The sequence below is a fragment of the Bacillus rossius genome, chromosome 2 (assembly GCF_032445375.1).
Source record: "Bacillus rossius redtenbacheri isolate Brsri chromosome 2, Brsri_v3, whole genome shotgun sequence".
NCBI classification, from domain to species: Eukaryota; Metazoa; Arthropoda; class Insecta; order Phasmatodea; family Bacillidae; genus Bacillus; species Bacillus rossius.
Genome location: NC_086331.1, coordinates 120,631,135 through 120,654,808, shown reverse-complemented (window position 1 = coordinate 120,654,808; position 23,674 = coordinate 120,631,135). Strand labels below are relative to the sequence as shown.

Below are 23,674 nucleotides of genomic sequence, written 5' to 3'. Positions count from 1 at the left end.
CTCCGCTGCCAGTCAGCACAAGAGGAGTGTAGTTGGTTTCCCTCGCTTTATAGTAAAAATACAAGAGTCAAATTGTTGTTTTGAAATTAAATTAGCATTGCATTAAATTATTTGGAAATTAGATTTTTTTGAGCATTCTGTAAAGGTACTGAAATGTTAATTGGGTGGAATTGTTAGCTAAGCGACATTATTAAAAAAAAAGAAATAGTGCATATTGTTTAATTTTTTTTGTGAAAATTTGAGGTTCGGTGAAGCATTTGCATATTAGAAATTATATTAAAACTCATTAGACAAAGAAATTCAAGATCTGCATATTCAAAGTGCATACACTATTGCATTAGTTGAGAATTACACCCGCTTTGTGCTCTGCCGTCAGTATTTTGTTGTTTGTAGACATGGAAGATTCTATACTATATACGCTATCTTTTCCTATGGTAGAAATTCATGTCGGAAATTAACCGCACCCATACTGTGTTTATTAATTTTGTCTAAGTTTAGAACTGATGACTTGTTTAGTAATGGTTTGTTAGATTTTTCTGTTATTTTCTTTCAAATCGTGTGTACAAAAATTTGGATTTGAATATGTTTTCAAGTGGACCAAGTTATCCTAAATTAAAAACAAACCTTCGATTAGCAATAAATAGACTGAAATTATTAGAGAAAAAGAAAACTGAGCTAGCCCAGAAAGCACGTAAGGAAATCGCTGATTATATATCTGGTGGAAAAGTGGAACGGGCAAGAATAAGAGTCGAGCATATTATCCGAGAAGATTATATGGTTGAAGCGATGGAAATCATAGAGATGTATTGTGATTTACTACTAGCAAGATTTGGATTAATACAGCAAATGAAGTAAGTTTTGTACATTTTTAGGTAAATGCAGCTATGTATAAAACTCAGAAAAAAAACAATTCAAGGAACCACTGATGTTGGTTTATTGGTAAAATACTAGAGTCGCGTCTTCTGCAATAAAAAGGGTAATTTTAGTTTGTGTTCTTGTAGAAAAAATATTTTAAATTACTAAACCGAGGTTCTAATAACTATACCCTAAAGCTGGAGTCAATGGCATGATGGACACGATATGACATGTGATTAGACGTACATTATTTCTGCACGACAGAGTTGATAAAGTAAGATCACAATACTACGACATTTACACCATGAACTCAAATATGGCCTTCTGCATATATTTCCATGCCAAATGTCAGTGTAGGCCCTGTTCAAAGCTTTTGTTCCCTTTTGACATTTGATACATAAAAACATAACATTTGGTCTGTCTCTGGCAGAGTGATATGTTTATTTTAGATACAAGGAAGCAAGATATAGGATAAGTTAATAAGGGACAGAAAAATTAATTCTGCTGTTACCTATGTGAAGAATTAAAATTCTTGATTAAATGTAAAATAATGTTTACCATGAACACAATGATAAGCCAGAATCACAATTGTCGGCCGCCTTTGTCCTTCTGTCACCCATCTGTCAATCACATGACCTGCATCTAATCATATTGCCCAAAACTTTCCAGCCTTCCGTTCATAAAAAGCTTGGGAACTTCATACTTTTAATGCTTGCAAGGATCTTGCTTGTTAAATTTGATTATATTGAAAGTTGTTTAATTTGTTAGATGCTTAAATAATTATTTTGGTAAATATGTATTGTACGGATTAGCGCCAAAAAAAATCGTACAAATATGAAATAACTTTCATTATATGCTCTTTTACGTCCTCTTTTCAAAACCGCCTGCGGAGATTAAAAATTCCAATTACTTTTGGAGATATCGCCGTTCTTATTTTGCAATACAAGCCCTATGTAATCATTCAACAGGCGCCATTTTATATTTTGCAGTGTGTGCGTGAATGCCTTAAATAACAGAAATTTTCCATTATGTAAGGTTAGTTACATGATAAATACTTCAAAATAAACGGAAATTAAAAATATCAATTAATTTTACTTGTATAGTTTTAAGTATTTATAATGTAGCTGACCTGACCTAACAAACCGGTAAAAAGGATGAACAGTAGGAACTCACGTAATTTTCTTTTTACATGATGTAGTCGTTCAACTACGTCGCGAAAAAAAAAAAAAAAAAATCATACTTGTAAACAAGCAACAATGGTGAAACAAAAACGCGGGAAGCCTACGATTCACTCATCAATCTGGACATACCCGAATACTCACGTTGGCAAGCCTTCTTTCAACAGACGAGAGGCAAACGCCCGATCGTGCATCTTCGGTTTTTTTTTTTGTTTATTGTAAATAAATATGCAACTCATGAAAACTAATGGTCAATTAGGTTATGTTAGCTACATTATAAATACTTCAAAACATTGTGGATGGTTGATTTGGTTAGGATAGCTACATTAAAAATACTGTGAAATCATGTAAACGGTTTCCTAGCGCTGGATAGCTACATATTGAAAAGTTATTTGCTAAGCAACCATAAAATGATTTTACAGTTTTTTTAATGTAGCTATACTTACCTAATATAACCAACCATCCACAGTGTTTTAAAGTATTTTTAATTACTTCTTGCTAATTTTAAGAAAAGAAGGCTTGCCAACGTGAGTATTCGGGTATGTCCAGAAAGATGTGTGAATCGTAGGCTTCCCGTTGAACGCCGCATCAGTGCACATCATGAAAATTAAAAAATTCCATATCTCCTAAAGTATTTGGAATTTCTGATCTCCGCCGGGTTTAATGAAAAGAGGAAGTTAAAGAGCACAGAATAAAGGTATTTTCGGATTTTTAAGATTTTTTTTTTAAAAATTTGCCAAAAAATGAATATTAAAAAATTCGATATCTCCAAAAGTAATGGGAATTTTTAATCTCCGCAGGCGGTGCCGAAAAGAGGACGTAAGATAGCATATAATGAAAGTTATTTCATATTTGTACGATTTTTTTTTGGCGCTAATCCGTACAATACATATTTACCATTATTTTTTAATTATGTTGGAATATATTTTAAAGTTTGTGTTTTGAAACAAAAATTATCTGACTCACAGAGTGTAATTAATTACACATGGTTACTCTAAAATTGTTGAAATAAATACCAGAGTGAAAAATTTTGATTTTAATGAGTCATTAGTGCACAATTTTCAAACTACCTAATCTAATTACACAAGAGAAATTTTCTCCAAAATTTAGGTTTTCTATACAGTTGGCAGCGTGTATAATGGAAAATATTATGACTGGCAAACAGAGTGATGTAATTAGTTTGGAGGCTGACAGATAGACGGACGGATGGATGGATGCGATGGGCTATTGTAATTCCGGCTATATATCCTTTTACGTAAACAGTTGAAGGCACACTACAAATTTGAATGTATATGCATATGTAAAACAAAATTGTATTGTTCAGCATAAAGATTTACCAAATGGGTAAATAGTTTTGAAGTTAAGTTTTATAAGGTTTCTGTTTGGTTTCCTGTCATGCATCACGACACGACAAAATTAGAAATAGAATCTACTTCTTGCAGGCCATTGGGGTGTGTATTTCGTTGGGTTGGCATTATGGCAACCTTGTATTTCATGTGTCAGGCATGTCGTGTCCATCATGGCGTTGTGACTCCAGCATAATACTGCATTTTGAAATTCTCGCAGTATACCTATAAAAACTCAATAGTGGGGAGGGCTATGAAGACAAGGGAAATAATGGAGTAAAAATATCTAAAATAATTTCAAAAAAATTTTGATCGTAGTGATTTCAATAAAATTCAACAGAATTTACTGGTTTAATTGGAAAACAATCTCGGCTACGTGATTAAAATACCACCTAAGTTTATGTCACTATATTTACATTAGAGGATTTGAAAATTGCACCATGTGTTTTTTATTATCTCTCTTGATACTTACCTATTGAGACACTTTTCAATATTAATAAAATATCACATTTGACATAAGTAGTACCAAAACAGGTACACACATACAGTGATCAATTCTAGAGAGTGATTTCGGCAAGTGCGAAAGCTAAATACGTGGAAAAAAAAAGTAGGGGAAATAAATGATGTCATAGGAGTAAGTGAACGAGAGCATTTGAAATACATTTGTTTTTAATATTTTGGTATCAGTGTTTGATTGTTTTTGAAGTTTGTAGTAGAAATGGAAGGTAAGATCGCATGAGTTATGTAAAATGTAAGTTGGTAATTTTGCCATAACATGCATCCAAGTTTATCCTTTGATCTTGATGCCATGCTCCTGTATTTATTAATCTAATGGTTACTCTGAGTGGTTAGCGTTGTTAGCACAGAAATTTACATTTGTTGAGAAAAATATGTGATGAACCATGAAGTTGTTATTTTATATTAGCATGTCCCAAAAAAATACGAAGGTTTCAATATTTCAAATCTCTCCCTACATAAAGTTTCCTTTTACTAAAATATGAACGCTTGCAAAATTTCAATTCAATTCATAATATTTAAAAGTCACTCAATTGCGTTATTTCCATGCCAGAACTGGTATTGTTAATCGACCACAAAATTAGTAAGGATATGTTATAAATGCAAATAAATCTCTAGTAAATAAATTTTGGCATAAGAATGAATTTTTGCAATTATTTACATGTTAAAATAAAACTAGATTTTTGAGAATCCTCTTCTCGCTCAGCTTTGTACTTATACAGCCAAACTGCAACCGATTACAAAAAGAATCACGGACTGTAACTATTGGATTTTTGGTGGACATAAAGCTTGCTCTTTGTAAGAAGCGAACAGCACAACGTTGGAGTCAGCATGCGTGGAAAGTTTGCAGCAGAACTTAATAGAAGCATCACCAAATGATGAAAATGAAAGTTCTTGTAATGAGGAATAAAATTATAAAGATGATGACTATGACTGCTGCGACAGCAACACGTGACATAATTGTTATTAGAAGAAACAAATTCTCGTAACTCCTAAGTTGTCAGCTGTGTTGGGAAGAACTGACAACAATGTTTGCAAAGCTACAAGGTCTGTAGTTTCAGTAATAAATGAAGCTGTTGGTTCAACATCATCTTCAGTGCTTTCAAAATGTAGTAACCATATATGCCAGATACGCCGAAAGGAAACTGGAATAATGAGCTTTTACCGAACATTAGGCTACTATTGGAGAGATTGCTTCACCTATTGCCGGTTCTGACTCCTTCTCTTGTTGATGGTACTATTAAGCTATAGTACTTAGGGCAATATTTCAAGAATTTCGGGTAAGGTAGCACTGCCATGTTGGGACACAACTGTAACTTATCTCACAGGCTGTATTCCAGAACATGTCTGGAAAGAATACCATAACAAAACAGATTGGCAGCTGTTTTAATAAACGGTGCCCTGGGCGAGGCTAGAAACAGTTGCACATTGCGGAACGAGCACGCTACTTGACGTACGTGTCTACACATTTGTTGGTGTACATTTAACATGAGAATAATGGAAGTCAACAAAAATCAGTATGTCTTGTTTACACCTCATGGTTTTTTTTATTAATTTGTATCAACATTTGGTAACAGAATTGTTGTAACCGAAAAATATTTCACGGCATAGAGGATATAAAACTAATTTTTTATGTACATACTATCTTCTATTGTGATTATATGTTGCATTTTTATATTAAGTAAAATGGGATTCTTTCTTATCTATCTTGTTATGATTTCTGAAATCTTTCCATGCAATATTTGGTATAGTTTTGAACAAAATTCCATGACCTATACGTTCTTTTGAATTGTGTTGTATGTCTTAGTCACTAAATAATTGTAAGTGAAGTGAATGTAATAAATGTAAGTGAATTAGTATTTTGTCTATAATTCAGATGTGCTTACAATTCTGCATCTAAGAGTTTTCTAATAAATTACATAAAATATTTTTTATTAACAGGCTAAAATAATGTATCTTGACTGTTAATGTTCCAATGTGTACTAGGTTTTAAATTCAAATGCTATGTAAATTATAGTAAAATGAAACTTTTTTTAGGACTCTAGATGATGGCCTCTCTGAAGCTATATCCAGTCTTCTTTGGGTTTCACCAAGGCTGCAGGCAGATATTCCAGAAATGAGAGTTATATCAGACATGTTGACTGCAAAATATGGAAAACAGTACATGGAGGTAAGCCACAAAAGTTTTTGTTTTAGCTGCTGCTCTTTTGTAAGTATGATTGATAGTAGATTTAAATTGAATTGGAGGGATAATGGCAAATAGATTTAGCAATGTGAGAATCAGGAGCACAGAGTCGAAAGAGCAGTAACCAATAAAATTTAGTAGTGCAGCTTCTACTTTAACCTGTGCATTTTGTGGATCATAAATGATAGAGAAATGGTGTTTTAAATGAAACAAAATATATATACGTGGTTTTTCGCTAAACAAACACATTCCCAGAGCATAGTAACTGTTGGCAAATACAAACATTTCTTTGATAACTTCTGTAGGATTTAATAATGTTATTTTTAACTACACAGTTGCTAATGTTTTATTTCTGAATTTCCCTTTCGCAAATATACCTATTTCTTTGAATCTTTTTCCTTGCATATTGAATCTTTCGAACACTGACGTTTTTATGGTATTTGAGGATTTGATTGACCCATCCCTAGCAAAGATATAATAAGGTAAATGTACCAGTAGTCGTCATGCTAAGACGAGTTTTAGAAAAAAAAATGTGTACATAACCTCATAGGTGTATTACTGCCCCTACATGTTTGTTTTTAACCTCAAACTTTACTCTACAATGCTATCCAACACTCTTCGATAAAAACAAATTATTTTTGTAGATTTATAATTTTGAAAATTTAGAGCCAGTAGTCGTCATGCAAATTTTCGTGTTTGCCAGTGTTCGTCACATGTTTGTGCCAGTAGTCGTCATGTGCGATTTCGGCTGCATTAGTTTTAATTCATGGATCCAGAATGATAGTATTGTACTATTTGGGCTTCAAATTTTATTTGGTACTATATTTTAAACATCAAAATGGCAATTCATAAAGATCGTTTAGTAATATAATGAATAATCCTCATTAAATTTTGAATTTACTTACAGCACTCACGGAACAAAGAGGGACAGCACAACTAACATGAAAATATATAGAGCTGTAGCAAACCGTATGTATTCGTTACTGAGTAACGGGTGCGCCGTCTAGTAACGAGTAACGAAACGTTACACACGGCTGCATTTTCTTACTCACATTTCTCGTATATTTTACGCATGCACGCGCATATTCGATGAAGTTACGTTACAAAGAACGATGTTTGTTTATTAAGTAAAGTATAATTTGGAAATTCCTCGTCTAAGTTTTTTTACTGTTTATTAAAGGTATTATGTGTGTAGACAAAGTTTGAGATTGGAACAGAAACAATGTAACAAAGTATTTTTTTTACAAATTAGAAATATGTGTGGTTTTGTTTTTCACTATCACGTATTTTCACTTTTTTTTTGTTCTTACCTTAAAAGAGATATAATAAAGCCGCTCTAATGAGATTTAATTGTTTCTTGGTTAACAAAAACTGTTTAATTATCAAATATTGTTAATTGTTTATATTCTATTTATTATTATTTACGTGACGTCATACTCTCCGCGTACGCAATACGACTCGATTCGTTGCTGCAACATAACATAGCATGTTATGCGGTATCAGAAGTAAAATTTAAAAATGAATCAGGGCCCATCTTCCTACCCAAGGGCGATTTGCCTTTGTGTTTATCGGACAATGTGTTTCTTGGCACACTATTTTTTTCCTCTGCTCGTTTTATACTCATACCATTCGCTACATCTTTAAGAGCAGCTTCCATGGTTGACTCTTCATACAACAGTATTTTCCGTTTTGGCATTTTGCCCTGTAATTAAAGAACGAGACACATTATAATGTTTAATTTACTTATTAATGTCAAAATATATATTAAATGACCCCTAAATTAATGTAAACAACAATGCCGACACAATTTCTGCAATCAATAAAGTAAAGTAATTTCCGACCCAGAAGTCGTCATACACATGCATCGGAAGTCGTCATAGGTGACGACTACTGGATCTGATCATAATAATGTACTTTGTCTATCAACAACAAAGAACCAATATTATTTAAGAACTCTAGGGTGTAACTTAGCACAACTTTAAATAAAATATTAAATGTACCAGTGCTCGTCAGGTATGACGAACACTAGCAATACAAGGTTTTTATTGATCCAGTTTTCGTCACCCTAACTAAATCATACAAAGAAAACGAATTTTTTTAAATAAACACTTTCACCTCTTCAAAAACATTTAACCAACACATTCAGCACAAAACATCACGAATAAACATGGAAAATTACAGAATTAGAAGTAAAAATGTGCACTTACGTCCTTAGTGTTTTAGTATAGGAATTCCCCTATTTATCTTCACTGCTCTACGAACTTTTGATGCACGGACTTTTTTTGATTGAAAATAGTGTTTGTTCCGAAAACTATTGTGGTAATTTCAGCTAGAACGTCGAACAAATTTTTATCAATATTTAAGTTGGCAATATATTGAGCTACTTCTCTATTATTTACATTTGAAGTTGCTAGTGACGACCATTGGAGCAGTGACGAGTACCGGTGCACTTACCTTAAGGTACGCTGTTCATAAAAATCTAATTATGAATACTATTTTAGATAAACAGCTTTCTTAATTTTTTTGTTTACGGACTCAATTTGATAACTGGTGATGTTTCGGTGGGAAGTAAAGCAAAGTTGGATGTAATTTCCCACGTTGTAAATTTGTACCAGCCAACAATAGTACAAGCAAGAAAATTTTATATAAGGAATATTCTAAACTGTCTTTGTTGAATAGATAGTGTCATATTTTTATTTGTTTTGTGGACAGGCTTGCAGGGAAGATGCAGTTAGTACAATTTCTGAAAAATTGAAACACAAAATGAGTGTGCAAAGCCCTCCAAAGATATTGGTTGAGAAGTACATGGTTGAGATTGCAAAGAACTACAACATTGAATATGATCCAGATCCACAGGTAATATATTTAACTTAACATTTTTATCGAATTTACCTATAGTGTTTAATACATCATATTTAATTATGTAGATCAAATGTCTGTTATAATGCATATTATAAAACTGTTTTATATTAAATTACATTTTAAACACTCACATATATACATGCACACAGATACACAACTACATACATTAGTAATTGTGGTGGGATGCAGAACTAATTTTGGAACTAACCCCTCACATTTGAAAATAAAAGAAATGAAATTAGGATATGCATACAGTATGAGTTTCTTAATATCTTAAAATTAAATTTTTTTTTGGTGACAACTCTTTCATCATTATAGTTTGACTGCTCAATAGAATAAATAATCTTCAAATTTTTGTCAGTTTTAGTTCTGGAAAGGAAAGATTGTTTTATATTAATGAGATGTTCAGTTGGCTAACTATATAACAGTATAGACCTTCCTGCTTGTTAAATGATCCAGCTGTTACATACATATAAACACTTAAAGAATTTTTGCTGGGTGCCGAAAACACTGCAAGTTCCATGAATTACTACTTTGGATATATAAATGAAATAAAGTCTTTGGAAAACATTAATTGATTTGAACATTTTTATTCTCCCTTACAACACTGTTCCAGATTTTTTCACAAAAAACAAAAAAGCATCCAAAAACAGTTTTTTCAGGGTGGCCACCAACCTAGAATCTTGGAAAAAGCGGGAAATATTAATGAATTTTTGAATTGTAAAAAGACCTGGGATTACGCTTGAATTATTTTTTTCAGTCAGGAATTTTGTATATGACTGACACAATGTGTATGATAGCTTGATAGGTATACAAGTTGTGTTGAATGTAGAGGTTTTGGTGATTATATAACTTCAATTTAATATTAATCAAAAACCAGTTACAATATTTACCTCCTAATTGTTCACAGTTATAATTTATATATTGATTTCATCAACTGGGATTTATTCTAATGACCACAGTCATATTGAACATTCGTGACTGATTACCAAACAATTAAATATATTTATTGCCCTTGCACATTTGCAATGTCAAGATGGCAGTCGTGTTATTTTATAGTGGTTTTTGGGTGTAAAATATTGTGGAGTTGAATTTAAATATGTACTTGGTGCACCCAAGTTATTGAAACATTGTTTACATTGTTGTTGAGAAAGGTATATTAGGGTTTTGCATGGGAAAAAATAATTAAAATTATTTTAGATTACAGATTGTTAGGGAATTGCTTATTTAACTGGTTCTTTCAAAAGAAAGTGAATGAACCAATAAAATAAATGCTTTATCAAAGTAAATCAAGTACATCATAAGTAATAATTATAAAACATGAACTAATGTAAAATATGTTCCTTGAAACATGTTGGTATTACACAAATACTAATGAAATGGACAAACAGCTGTTATTTACATGTTACCAAAAAACGTAACCAATACTGAATCCAATCATAAAATATAATCAATATAATATATACAAATGTTTTTATAAGTTGGCAGGGTAAGGACCAGCAATGCTACAACCACAATAGGAATTTAATTGATACAAACATATTTTAATGAAATTTAATTACATAAAAAAAACATACACATAAATATGCTTATGCAACTGAGCAAAGTGTTATACTATTACAGTTTTTCTACACAATGTTTCTTGGCCATTCTTATCAAAATGGCTCCTGATTAATTCTTATTGATGTTTTTATTTCTACCTCCCCTTCAATCATAATTTCAGAGCTTAGCTTTAGAATTTCATTTACAACTGTGCAACTGTAACTTATTGAATTTTTAACCCAGTTATGTTTCAGAGCCTTTTGCTGTGATATTAAAGTTATTCTGAAAGACAATGTGTTCAAGCATTGTTTAAGTCTATAGGTTATGAAAGTCACATTAAAGTCATGAAACTGAAGGACTGGTCACAAAAGCCAAGAAAAAGTCTCAAAGCAAGTAGTGATGCTAGAAGAAACAAAACTTAAATTTTCAGCAGTTTTTTTGCTTAACTTGCATTTTTTTTTGATGTGTAACATCTTAGCTCTTTCTATATAGCAATTGGTAGTGAGTAATTTCATGAATGTGATGGACGTCACATGTAACAGAAATATGTAACCACGATGCTGCCATCCAACCAAAGTTCACAAAGCCAAAGAGAAACTTAATATTATTAATTGTATAGTAAATTTTATTTTTATATAGTTTATATAGTTTAACCTTTTGCTCTGCAAATCAAATGATTCAATAGTCGATGTAGCTACTCCGGCATTGAATTCTAGCGGGGGGTGCGGAAACTGCATCTGATTTGCGTCAAGAAATGTATTTGGAAACATAGTTTTCATATATTTATCACGTTCAGTTAAATTTTGTACCCAAGTATCTTATAAGTGTATTAACAACATGAGAACACATTTGCTTGTTACTGAGGTTAGATGTTACATATCTCTGGCAAGTACTGAAAGAATTGCTTACATTTTTTTATTCCTTCAGTTTATAGTCACATATTCAATTGAAATGGTTGGATAGTGTCTTCTTAGATCATGTGGAAATTATCTGTGAAAATGGTTTTGGCTTTCTAATTTAACAATCTGCAAATGCTTGTAAATAGTTTAATTTCAAATTGTTTATTTTTGCCTTTTTATATATAATGATGACCCTGTCGATGTAAAAAATTGTAGAAAAAATTTATTAAATGTTCTTGCAAAAGTCCTGTAATTGGTTCACCAGGTATTTGTAAACATCCTGTTGAGGTTTCAAATTGCATTTGGAAAGAATGTCCCCCAAAGATAAAATAATAAGAAAATGCAAAAGACTTGCTCTCTAGTGTTAAAATGTTAAGTCATTCGATGCCAAGGGGTCCATCTCTAAATGTTATTGCTCTTGTCAAAATATATGATTATGTTTATAATTAAAGAATAATTTTTTACATCAGAAAAATGTTCTTGCTAATGATCTAATTTTAGACTAACATTTGTTTGATCTGTGGCTCTGAGCATCCCTAGCTTAAAGGTTTAAAATAGTAATACAGTGAGTACGTTTTAATCTAGTGTCCTTTGGCTTGGCAAATTCTGTAATCTGGTACCGATCAAACCGTTCATATTCAGTGTTTTTGGTGGGATTCAAGCAACAACAATCATTGTTTGCTACCAAAAATATATGTTCAAACAATGTTAATGCTAGAGTGAATTGTCTTTGAGATGTATGTAATCTTTCTGATAAAAGTTGTGTTCAATGCAAGTGTCAATCATAAGAACATTAAGTGATGCAATTTTTCAATAACTTTTGTACATAAATCATAGTTTGTTGAATACGTTATTTCAATAAGCTCTGTACCTAAAACATAGTCTTTTTAAATTGTGCATATTTTGTGGCAGTAATTTCATTTAATTAAGGTATTAATTGTTAATATGTTATTATTTTTGTTCTTCAATATCATTTGCAATTTGTTAAAGCTAACAAATAAATTAATATATATTTTTAATCATAATAGTATAAGTCACAGTCATGAGAGGGCAGGATAGGATAAGTCATGCATATTTTATATGTACACGTACATAATGAGGAATGTTGTTTCAAAATACACTGTTTACAAACTGTACAATTAGGTCACAGAGTCATGTTTATATAATTTAAAAAAAAACCCTCTCCTTTGAGGGTAGAATCTACAGAACAGGTTTGACTTAAATAAAGTTTTTTTTTTACATGGATATAATTTAGAACAAATTAACTCTTGTCTATAGCATGAGCACATTCAATTGCCTGTAGCATGAATTTTTTCTGCCATGTTAAGAAAGAATCCATGTTATAGATCAAATATATTTTTTATAACTAGCTCTTATCTGTGTTAAATTTTAATTTTTTAGGTAATGGCTAGAACTAAGGGGTATTTTAATAGTAAGAAATGATTGAAGCAAAGGAGTGAGTGTAAAAAAAACATGAAAAATATGATCCAGAAGAGAGTAATAATGAACTAAATTATGTAGACATGAAATTTACTAACATACAAAGAAGTCAAGAGAAATAAAATTGATGAATTTAATGAATTCTCATGTGAGAATAATGTATAGAAATAAACCGGACAACTGAACTAAACATTACAGACACAGGGAAAACAAATGTGACAAGAATTCTGAGTGGAGTAAAATCAATTAGAAACATGTTGAGAGTTTTTTAAAATTTTTAAATGTCAACTTTATCTACCAGTATATTTACGTTTTGTGTTTCATTGTGACTCATCCTAACAACTATATTAAAAGTGCTAACATTCACTTGATTATAATACCAGAAATATTAATAATATACATGAAACCATAGCTGAGTTAAAAATGATTCGGAAAGGAGCCTTGCATTCAGCTACGTGTGTGTATAATAAAATTACCTATTAATCTGAAGAAATTTTTACACTCTAAATACAAGAGCTTTTAAATTGTGTGTAAAAAATTGTATGCTATCCCATTTATTTTAGTCTCTTAAATATTCTATGGATTAATACCTCATAATGCTGAACATGCCAATCTTTTGACCACCTGTTTTTTTTTTTTAAACATTGAAATTAGTTGATTTTCATAATTTAATGTGTGATAAAAGTTTTTTGAATGTTTATTACTAATTAATCTGATTTTCATCTTAACCTTGTGTGTTCTGTACCCTAACAATTTTTTGCCATATCAAAAAGCTTCATGGAATGTATTAAAACTTATAAAGAATTTAAAAAAATGTGAAAAACCATTATGTATGTTAAAAGGAATACCTTAGAAATTTCAGATAGTTATGAAGGGACATGTAACCTACAAATATGACACATTTACCGACAACTTAGAATTCATCCGCAAGTATCAATGACAAAAATAAATGGCCGGGAAAAAAAGGTGTAGCAAACTAGTTCACCTGGATGTAGTAAAGGCCCACTGTGAAGTAAATGGACTATAGACCGAAAATTAAGATAAGAATGTGAAAAGTTACAATAAAAAATACCAGATGTGAGCAGCCAGCAGGATTTAACATCTGAAACTAAAGTAAGAACATTACTGAGCAAAATGAAGAAATGTTAGAACATCAGATTGGGTAAAGTGGTTTCTAAAGGGTTGTGAGAAACTTATTAGAAATAAAAAAAAAGCAAGAGATTGTCAAGAGTGGAAGTTTTTTAACTGTGCAATGAAAAAGATAGGGTGTCATGTTTCTCACATGTCTCTAGACTCTGCCTTTACATTACCCAATTTTGAGTTATATATTAGTTCCTGCTTTAAAATTTTTGTGAGGCAAATTACATCCATTTCACTAGGACTAATAAATTTATTTTGTACATTAAATTCAACTTTTTTCTGTTGTAAGCATTCCTGTTTCTAACAAGTTTTTAGCACGTGGACACTCCATCAGCATGGATTATCAAAATTTTGAGATGCAGGAAAAGAAAATTGTTTTTTTTTTTTTTTTTATTAGCTTTTATGCTGCTTAAGTAATTATCCTTCCATTGCATTGCACAGTTGAGCTTCATCCACTTGTATTGACATTAATAAATTTACTCTAAAATTAATGCATTTCCTTTGCAAGATGAATTCAAACACAAATATTTGCCCACTGTATTAGTTCCTGTTTTTCAAGACAAGAATTTCTAATCATTACCATATTTATAATGCATGCTATTATATGAATCCTCTTAATAAAAATTTTAGGATTTAGTGGACTGTTGCAAGTAAATGTTAAAATTTAATCTTTTAAGTTCTAATTAAAATCTTATGGTGACAAGTTTAAATAAAATTCTGATTTTAAAATTGTCAATTATTAAAGTCTCGTTAAAAATTTATTGATCATTTTTCATGCATGACTGTGTACCATTATTTGAATTAAATAAATGAAATATAATTTTTTTTATGATAGATTAGTTGTTTTCATTGCAGGTTATGAAGGACGATCATGGCCTAGGAGTGGATGCCTTATTGGTGGACATTAACGGCCCAGATTCAAACAATTTGGGAGGTCAAGGACTGGCTCCTCAGCCAGCTGGCTTTAAGGGTTTTCCGCATCCACCAATGTTGCCGCTACAGCCACCATCTGGTTTTCCACCATTTGAGGTAGATAAAATATCAATTGGTTTTGCATGCCAGCAGAGTTGCCTAATGATACAGAATGGTTATAAACTGAACTCAGGGGACTGCACATTAGTGCCACACTATTTTGCTCCAAATTGACAGGTGTACACACAGTTCAAGATGCTGAGGTTACCTAAGGCTCCTTTCACACGAGGCGAGTGATTGCGGCGACTGAGCGTGGCGATCAGTCGCCTTTACTGGCGACTGTGCCGTTAGCGCAGGCAACTGGTTGCGGCGATTGCCGAGTAAAATAGATTTCAGTTCGTCATGGTGTCTAGGGACGAAGAGGTTCTGCTGCTCCTCTTGCTTCTCAAGAAGAGAAAGCGCAGATCAAGAAGAAGCATGCATGTGCATCCTATATTAAGGTCGAGAATAGAGCGGGGACTTTTTTACAGTTTATTTGACGAGCTGTTGTCAGACGGAAAGAAATTTTTTAATTACTTTCGTATGTCAAGAAATTCGTTTGACGAATTACTGTACTACATAGAATCCGATGTGCAAGGAATTGATACAGTTATGAGAAAAAGTATTCCTGCTAAAGAAAAACTTGCTCTTACTTTAAGGTAAGTAATATGTGTAATCAAAGCTATATGTTTAATACATGGCATAAACATATCGGTATATTATTACTCATATTTTTATTTAAGGTGATTAAAAATAATAAAAAATAACTTTTAATGCTTCTGTAATGTGTTTATTATTAATTTGCAAGGGGCTACCAACCACATGAAACATTGTTCTCGTGATAAAGAAATAAGTTTTTAGTTTGTAGCAGTCACTAAATGTTCTGAATAAAGCACACAGCATAAGACAATGTATAGCAAGTTACAGTATGCTTAAGGTTGTTTACTTGTGACTGCAGTGAATAAAATTACCATAAAGGAAATGTTACAGTTGTGGAAAACAAATAGAAATTGAGACCACGCCACGAAAATGGGAAAGAGAGTAACTATTCAAAGCATATCACATCACTATACTGGCTGCCCACTGATTCTGTTGGTGAACGTAATACACGTGATGTTGTAGATGCAGGAGATGAAACATTGTAAACATAATTCCTCTGCGGTGCACAATTTATCACTGATGAATTACGTACTTGGCAGACCGACTGGAGAACATGATGGACCATGATTGATTTGTGGAACAGATTGAAATGGGATGCCTACAGTACTGGTATTATTATACTGAAATTGTTGTGGCATCTGTCGCACTTGTTGAGCATTTGCAATAGCCAAAATTAAGTCATATTTAAGTTTGAGCTTTCTGTCATCGGGAACTTTACGCATTTCCGAAACAAGAGATAGTAAAAACAAGCAATCCTCATATTTTTCATCCGAAGCTGTACTTTCCATACATATTTTTTTTTTTTAGTACACTAATAAGCTCATCATTTTCTTTGATCTGTCTCTTCCGTGATGTTTTTTGGATATTTACTGGGTTTTCTTCTTGTTGTGTTGAAATATCATCGTCTACTTCTGTTTCAACACTAAGATCTTCGCCAGAGACACAGTCCATACTACTTGTTGTTTTCTTCGTCACAGTTTCTAAAAAATGCAATGTTTCAAAATATACATACTGCTTTTGGCCACTATCCCCAGAACCACTTTTTTCTGTCTTCTTTTTCAGAAGTTCTCTAGCATAGCATGTCCGGATACTTTTCCACTTCTTCTGTATAGCAGCAGCTGTAACATACCGTTTACAAATTTGTTAGGACACATTCTTATTAGATTGTGTACATTTTCAATTTATTATATTTTGTTACAGGTACTTGGGTGCAGGTTCAACAATGACAGACCTTCACTTCCAATATAGGCTAGGAATCTCTACAATTTATACCATCGTCTGTCAAGTTTGCAAGGCAATCTGGATTCGACTGAAGCCAATATGTTTCCGTGAACTGACAGAAGAACTATGGTTGCAAACAGCAGCACAATTTTACGAAAGGACGAATTTTCCACATTGTATGGCAGCACTGGATGGGAAACACGTTCGCATAATCAAACCTGCTCATAGTGGTTCTTTATATTACAATTACAAAAACTACTTCTCAATACTCCTTCTTGCTTTGTGTGATGCATCGTATAAGTTCTTATTTATAGACATAGGTGCATACGGAAAATCATCAGACTCCACAGTGTTTAAAGAAAGCGTATTTTTCAAGAAACTTCAGAACCAACAGCTCAACATACCGGTGCCACAAGAATCATATGCAGGATTTGATGGACCTATGCCCTTTGTCTTTGTTGCTGATGAAGGATTTGGACTTTCTAATAATATTTTACGGCCTTATTCAGGTAAATTTTTAAGTGTAAAAAAACGTATATACAACTATAGACTCTCCCGAGCGCGCAGATATATCGAATGCACGTTTGGCATTCTCGTAAACAAGTGGCGTATTTTTCATAGGCCATTAAATGTTGACTTAACCCTAGCAGAAGACATAGTCAGCGTGTGCTGTTTACTACACAACTTTGTAAAAGAAAGGGACGGGATTCGCTTTGAGGATGTAACAGTTGAAGGGCTCCTTGATATGGAACCCGCTGGACGACCAACACCAAGACTTGCAAGCAATGTTAGAGACATGTTTGCCAAGTACTTCATAAGTGCAGAAGGTTCCGTCCCTTGGCAAATGGAACGTATTTAAGAACCATTGCAGAAAACGTTCGTCCTGAAATATAATTTATTATTGTTGAAAAATATTTGCTGTCAGTAGAGAAATAGTTCCGTATCACAACAACATTGCAAGTCAACAACGCTAGCACAAATTTTTCGAATATTAAAAGAACCATTAAACGCAAAACAAAATTTAAAACTATTGTAAACTATTTTCAAGAGGCTTTTATAAGTGTGGACAAGTGTTTTGTCAAGAACAAAAAAAATATTTTCAGCCGCTACTTTATTACGGACGTACTTTCAGTGTAGTCACTGCCTCATACATTTACAATGCGTATCACTATATCTATAAACCATTACTGTAATGAAACTAATATAAAGTTTTATCTTACCTATTTCATTTTTCTCTGGAAATGGTTTTTCATCGAAATCACCAAAGAATTTCGTTATTACTTTGTGCCATGCATTTCCTTTTTCAAGTTTATTTCCATATTCTTCAAGTGTACTGTTCCAAATAGCCTCGTTGTTCTGTACTTCATAAATGAGGTCTTCAGTATTTACTCTTTCTTCTATTAATTTAGTAATAGAACGGTTCATATCAACACGATGTGCCATGGTTCGGTCACTTCACAACTATGGGAACGGCAGACGCCACTCGCCAGTCGCGCCGACCAGTCGCCTCGTGTGAAAACGTGTATCTGATTACATGTTTCATATCCAGTTGCGGCAACTGTAGTTGCGGCGATCGGTTGCGATAGTGAGCAACTGCAAGCGACTGTCGCCTGCTCGAGCGACTGCAGTCGCCTCGTGTGAAAGTTATCATACAAAACAATGCTCCACTAAAAGTTGCGGAGATCAGTCGCCGCGATCAGTCGCCTCGTGTGAAAGGAGCCTAAGCAAGTAGGGTGGCCTTGAAGTTCTCAACCTAATAAGAAATAATTTGGCTTTGGAGATCTTACTATTTATCCTTATGTTAAAATGATGTCTAAACTCAGTAGTCAGTGCATTAGCAGTCATTGTTGTGTAAAACACATTCACTGTGAATGCATTATTGGCTCTGGACCACAACTCATTGATTATATGGGCTTGACTTTTGACTTAGTACAATAAGCAGGATGTAAAACAATGTTTTATCAGCCGACATTTCTGGGGTCAGTTTCATAAGTAGTTTTTGCTGAACTGTTTATATGAACCAAATACTTGTGTACTGTTGCATTAGGTAAGACCTGATTTTGTCTGTTCTGACATATTTAAATTAGAAATTTTTTATAATTTTTTTGCTTCTGCTCTAATATTTAACTACAGTAGATGGTGACATACTTTAAGATATTTATGTTTCATAATCGTTAAGTAGGTTTTTCTTTTGCTCGTGCTTTTTTAGCCATCAAATTAAAAATTATTGGTTTAATTTTTTTATAACAGATTTGTAATTTTATGTCTTCCTTAATGCTGCTGTTTTTCATTTGGTTCTTCGTTTTAATAATTAATGATATTTTGTTTACTCAGGTTCCATATAATCCATCTGGAGGCTCAGCAGGTGGCTTTATAGCACCTCAGACATTCAACCAGAACCGGAGTGCTCCATTTTTAAGCGAAAAATCTTTGCCATTCAACATACCACCTGGAGCAGATGATCTCACCTCACCAGGATTTGATGCTGCATCCAAGCCACTTAATATAAACAACTTTCAGGTTATTCCATGCTGCATTTTTACTATTACATAACTTTAAATATTCTATACATGCTTTCCTATTGCTTAGGCACTTTTTTAAGTTACATGTTTTTATTAGTTTTAATTTGTGAAAAGTAATTTCAGTAATCACAAATGAATACCTTCGCAGCCATGTCTCGCCCCAGTCGCTTTGCATCGCCACCCATGGTAGGACGCTTCCAGCACTCGGAGGACTTCACCTTTGGTAATAACCGAGCTGAGTAATTCTGACTGCCGTAATTTATCTAGATTGTTTACGTTTATCCTGGGAGGCTTCCTCGGGGGCACGACTGCATAATTAATTTGTATTTAAATCCGCTCACTGAAATTTGTCATCGCCGCGAATATTCTGTTCAACCATGAGGTGGTTCGAACCTCGGTATACTGTTCGTGCCGCAAGGCTTTCCACTGTTTAATAATTTTGTATTTTAAACATAGTACGAGGGACATGTGTCGAGCAGTGTATAATATAATAAATCTCAGTTTTGCCTAGGTCATCTTCGCCTCATTCACCTGACCAGATGTGTTGAGTATGTCTGTCGGCGTTACTGATTAAAGTGTGCCCGACACTGAGAGCGGGCTGGGCCCAGGAGATTTAGGCAGTTTAAGGGGTACACAATTCACGCCTCACAAGGGCGACATTACGACCCCAGGTTGAGTCTCTACCGGGTCTGTGCCCGCATGCACGGTGGCGCCCATTAATTTTAACATCTACTCGATAGTGAAACCCCCAGCCACGTCAAGTGGCTTTTCCACAGTGGGGCTTACTTACGACAGTAGGCCGCGCCACGTCAAGATAATATATATAAATAAAACCTTTTATGTTTGAATTTAATATCATTTTAGAAGCATGCGAATAATCAAAATCTCCATCTGGGCAGGAAAAAATGAATCTCCTTGATGTGTAGGGGGTCAAGATATAACACAAGTATTTACAATATTGTGATTATACATTTAAAAACATGTAATTTTTTTGATTTTGATTTATGCACTGTTCAAATGTAGTGATCTTACTACTTTCCTTTTTTTTTTTTTTGTCGCTGTAAGATTGTGACTATTCTTTTTTTAATGGACTTCCACAGTATTTTTATTTTGCTGATTATTTTGTTTGGTTTTCAGAGCTCTAAAACTGTTTGTTCCTAACTATTAAGTTTTTTTTATGAAATGTAAAATAGAGTCATTACTATATTGATAAAAGGAAGCACTGTGTGTTCTAACAGCATTTAAGTTTGCTTGCTCCACCTGCCTTTTCTAGTAGTGAAATGTTTATGGGCAGGTTCAATCACAGTTTCTTTGTTTTGTTTTTTTAAAATTATTTTTTAGTTTTAGTTTTGCACTTTGTTATGCATGAGTATACTTAGAATAAATTTAATTTTTTTTCAGGATGTCTCTCCACCCCCTTATAGCAATTTTGCACCTGAAGGGCATCTAAAAAACAAACAGGTACATAACATGTTTGATGATTTTGCTTATTGTGTTAATTTAATATTTAAATGTAGTTGTGGTAATCCTGATCAGGTTGGGAATTTTTCACTTGTGGATAATTTCCTTCCTGGGTTCAGGATTTGAAATTGGGTTGTTTCTTCACCTCCATACTGCAGAAGGCAATGTTGAACTATCACAGAATCATCTCATATAGTCTGCCCAAGTTACGCTATGGCTCTTTTCCCATGGCAATGTCTGGTGATTCAAAACTAGCTTGTAGACCTATAACCACATCATCATTGTGCTTCAGTTGACATATATGCATTAAGTGTTTACTTAAACATGTACCACTTCTTTATCTTTCTTGATCAAGTACGTTAGTGTTTAAGCATTCTCGAAAATTTAAAATGAAAGAAGTGTGGTGGTACCTATATTAATTATTTAATTTGGGATTAAAAGTATTTTATGTCAGATAAATCTTTAGTAATAAAAATAAATGTAGTTTATTTCAGCCTGTAAAAGTTGTAGTTGTCAACCATTGCTGAAAAATTGGTCACACAGTCAGCAGGAATTTTATTTTTAATATATATGTATTCACTTCTTTATTTTGCATTGTCCTACCCCAGAAGTTTTATTGTACATGCTGTTTTAATTGTTATTAATTTTTTCCCTCTACTGGTACGCGAGATGCAATTAATTGTTATTTACATACTTATAATGTTATAAAATATGACACGTTTTTATTGGTGCACATGATATTTTCTTGTATTATTTAGAGAGATAGTAGAGAAATAATTTCATTATTTGTTGTGTGCTTAAAAAAGTGTTGTTTTGATTATGCTTGTGAAGGTTTTTGTATCACCATTGATTTTTGTTTTAGAACTGCCAAAAATTATGCATTTTCAATCCTATGCATAATTATTAGGGCTTTTAAGTGGAAGTGTTGACAAATTTAATCAAATATTTGTGTGAAAGTTTTACATCGTTAGATTTTAATGGGTATTTAAATGCTTACAGAATATGTTTTCTTTGCAAATTTTTGGTGACTGGACCATTTTTTTTACTGTGCTTCATACATTCATATTCTGCTACGTTTATTGTCTATTATACATATAATCCTAGGAGTATTATTGTAGAATGAGTTTTTAGTTTTACTATAAACAAATTAAATGTCAGTTTGAGATATACATACAATTATTTTTTTATATTGTTTTTTATCTTTGAAATGTAAAATTTTCATGGACAAATTTCTTTAAGAAAATCAAACAATTTTTATCCCCAAATATTTTACTTAGCTTTAATGTGGAGTCTTACGTATGACATATGGTAAATTTTGGGAACTGACCCACAACGTTTAACTGAAATTCTGAAACCAAAAGAGAGCCAGGGTGATACAGTGGTCATATCACTCCTTCCACTGAGACAATCTGGGTTCAATTTTTGGCGGGGTCACTCCACAGATTTTTTGCAAGTGGGAAATGTGGCGGATGTTGCCATAAATTGGTGGGATTTGTAGAGTTTTACCTCACTTTGTCATTCTATCAATGCTCCTCATCTCATCATCTCTTTGTCTCTTAGACCCCGGTGTTGATGAGTCATAACACCGTAATTCATTGATTGATTTTTCATTCATTCATTCATTCATTCCTTTATTCATTTTGAATCTCAAATAGTTATAAAGTTAAAAAAAAACACTGGTAAGGCTTTTCGATAAAGGATTGTGAACCAGTACTCTTGAATGCTAAAGGTTTTTAATAGATTTAAAATTGACTTAATGTGGCCTTGATGGATAAAAGAGAATCTCTTTATAATCAACTCTCTGCTCTGGTTGATCTTAATGCGCTTATAATTAAAGAAGTGTGCTATTTCTCTCATTTTTTCTCACTTAGTTGTGCATTGTGTTTTCCAAAAAATAATGACCTAAAATAGGGAACAGAAATTGTAGCACCAGAGACACCAAAAGAAAGGTTTTTAACTCTTATTATTAACAACACAAATACAAGACTTGTTGACTTAACATCTGCTCTCATTTGTCTCAGCGAGAGTTTCTATGCTTTTGGGGGATGACTCCATGAATCAAAGAATTCCAAATTATCAACTGTAGACTAGGTAAACAACTCACATATTAAGTACCTAAAAACAACAACATTATTATTTATATTCATAAGAGAATCCTTTATTTCAGAATTATACTGGGCTTCTGATGCTATCAAAGATAACTTAATTAAGTTTTAAGATTGACTAGCCTTCGTATGCATGTAGCCAAACTAATGAACCTTATGGCTGTACTGCTTTCGACACATGTAAGTATAATATTTTGTTTACCCGGAAAGCTGAATGTTTTGTTTGATTCATCTTTTCTTTAAACTGAAAATGGCTAATTACTCAGTTCAGTTCAAGCTTGTAGCAACATTAGGTTTATTCCTAGCTAACACTGAGGCAAAACCAACTGCTTGCATTGTCCTGATCATCAAACCTCCGCTGCAACTCCTGGGGTTTGATACTGGTCATTTACTCGCCTAGATAAGCGTTGCTCGTCTCCTTGGCACTCATCCGCCCACCATCCAAGAAGTCGCTATTGGCTTGCTCCACCTCAGCCTGCTGAAAGAACTCCTTTTGCCACTCGCTGAGGAACCAGCACCGGGGAACAAAGTCAGCTTTCCCGAAGACCACCTTACAGCTGGTGCTCCTGTGGCGTTGATGAAGGTGGCAGTCTGTCCCTCACACTTGCCCAGTGAGTGCACTTAGCGAGTGGAATGACGGACATCCAGCTCCCGTGTCTACTCTGTGACGTGCCTGCTACTCATTCGTGTCTCATGCATGAAGCCAATGAGCGAGTACCACTCGCTGACTCACTAACTCGGCTGACGAGTAACAGCTCCCACTAAAGCGAGTGATCGGTACGATCAGGAAT

The 23,674-nt window shown here is 33.3% G+C and overlaps 1 protein-coding gene across 3 annotated transcripts in view; it reads left to right on the top strand.

The window, feature by feature from the left end:
* Nucleotides 1-398: 398 nt before the first annotated feature.
* The window catches only part of LOC134529697 (IST1 homolog), a 36,817-nt gene continuing 13,541 nt past the window's right edge, over nucleotides 399-23,674 (top strand). The window contains exons 1-7 of one of the 3 annotated variants that reach the window (XR_010074670.1): nucleotides 425-851; nucleotides 5,933-6,065; nucleotides 8,793-8,936; nucleotides 14,804-14,992; nucleotides 19,130-19,315; nucleotides 19,466-19,540; nucleotides 20,719-20,778. Coding sequence is in view for 2 of the 3 variants with exons in the window: in XM_063364058.1 (XP_063220128.1) it covers nucleotides 583-851; nucleotides 5,933-6,065; nucleotides 8,793-8,936; nucleotides 14,804-14,992; nucleotides 19,130-19,315; nucleotides 20,719-20,778 (981 nt within the window). In the remaining variant the exon portion in view is untranslated. Of the gene's footprint in view, nucleotides 852-5,932; nucleotides 6,066-8,792; nucleotides 8,937-14,803; nucleotides 14,993-19,129; nucleotides 19,316-19,465; nucleotides 19,541-20,718; nucleotides 20,779-23,674 lie in introns of all 3 variants that reach the window. The other 2 variants (XM_063364057.1, XM_063364058.1) reach the window with 2 other exon arrangements.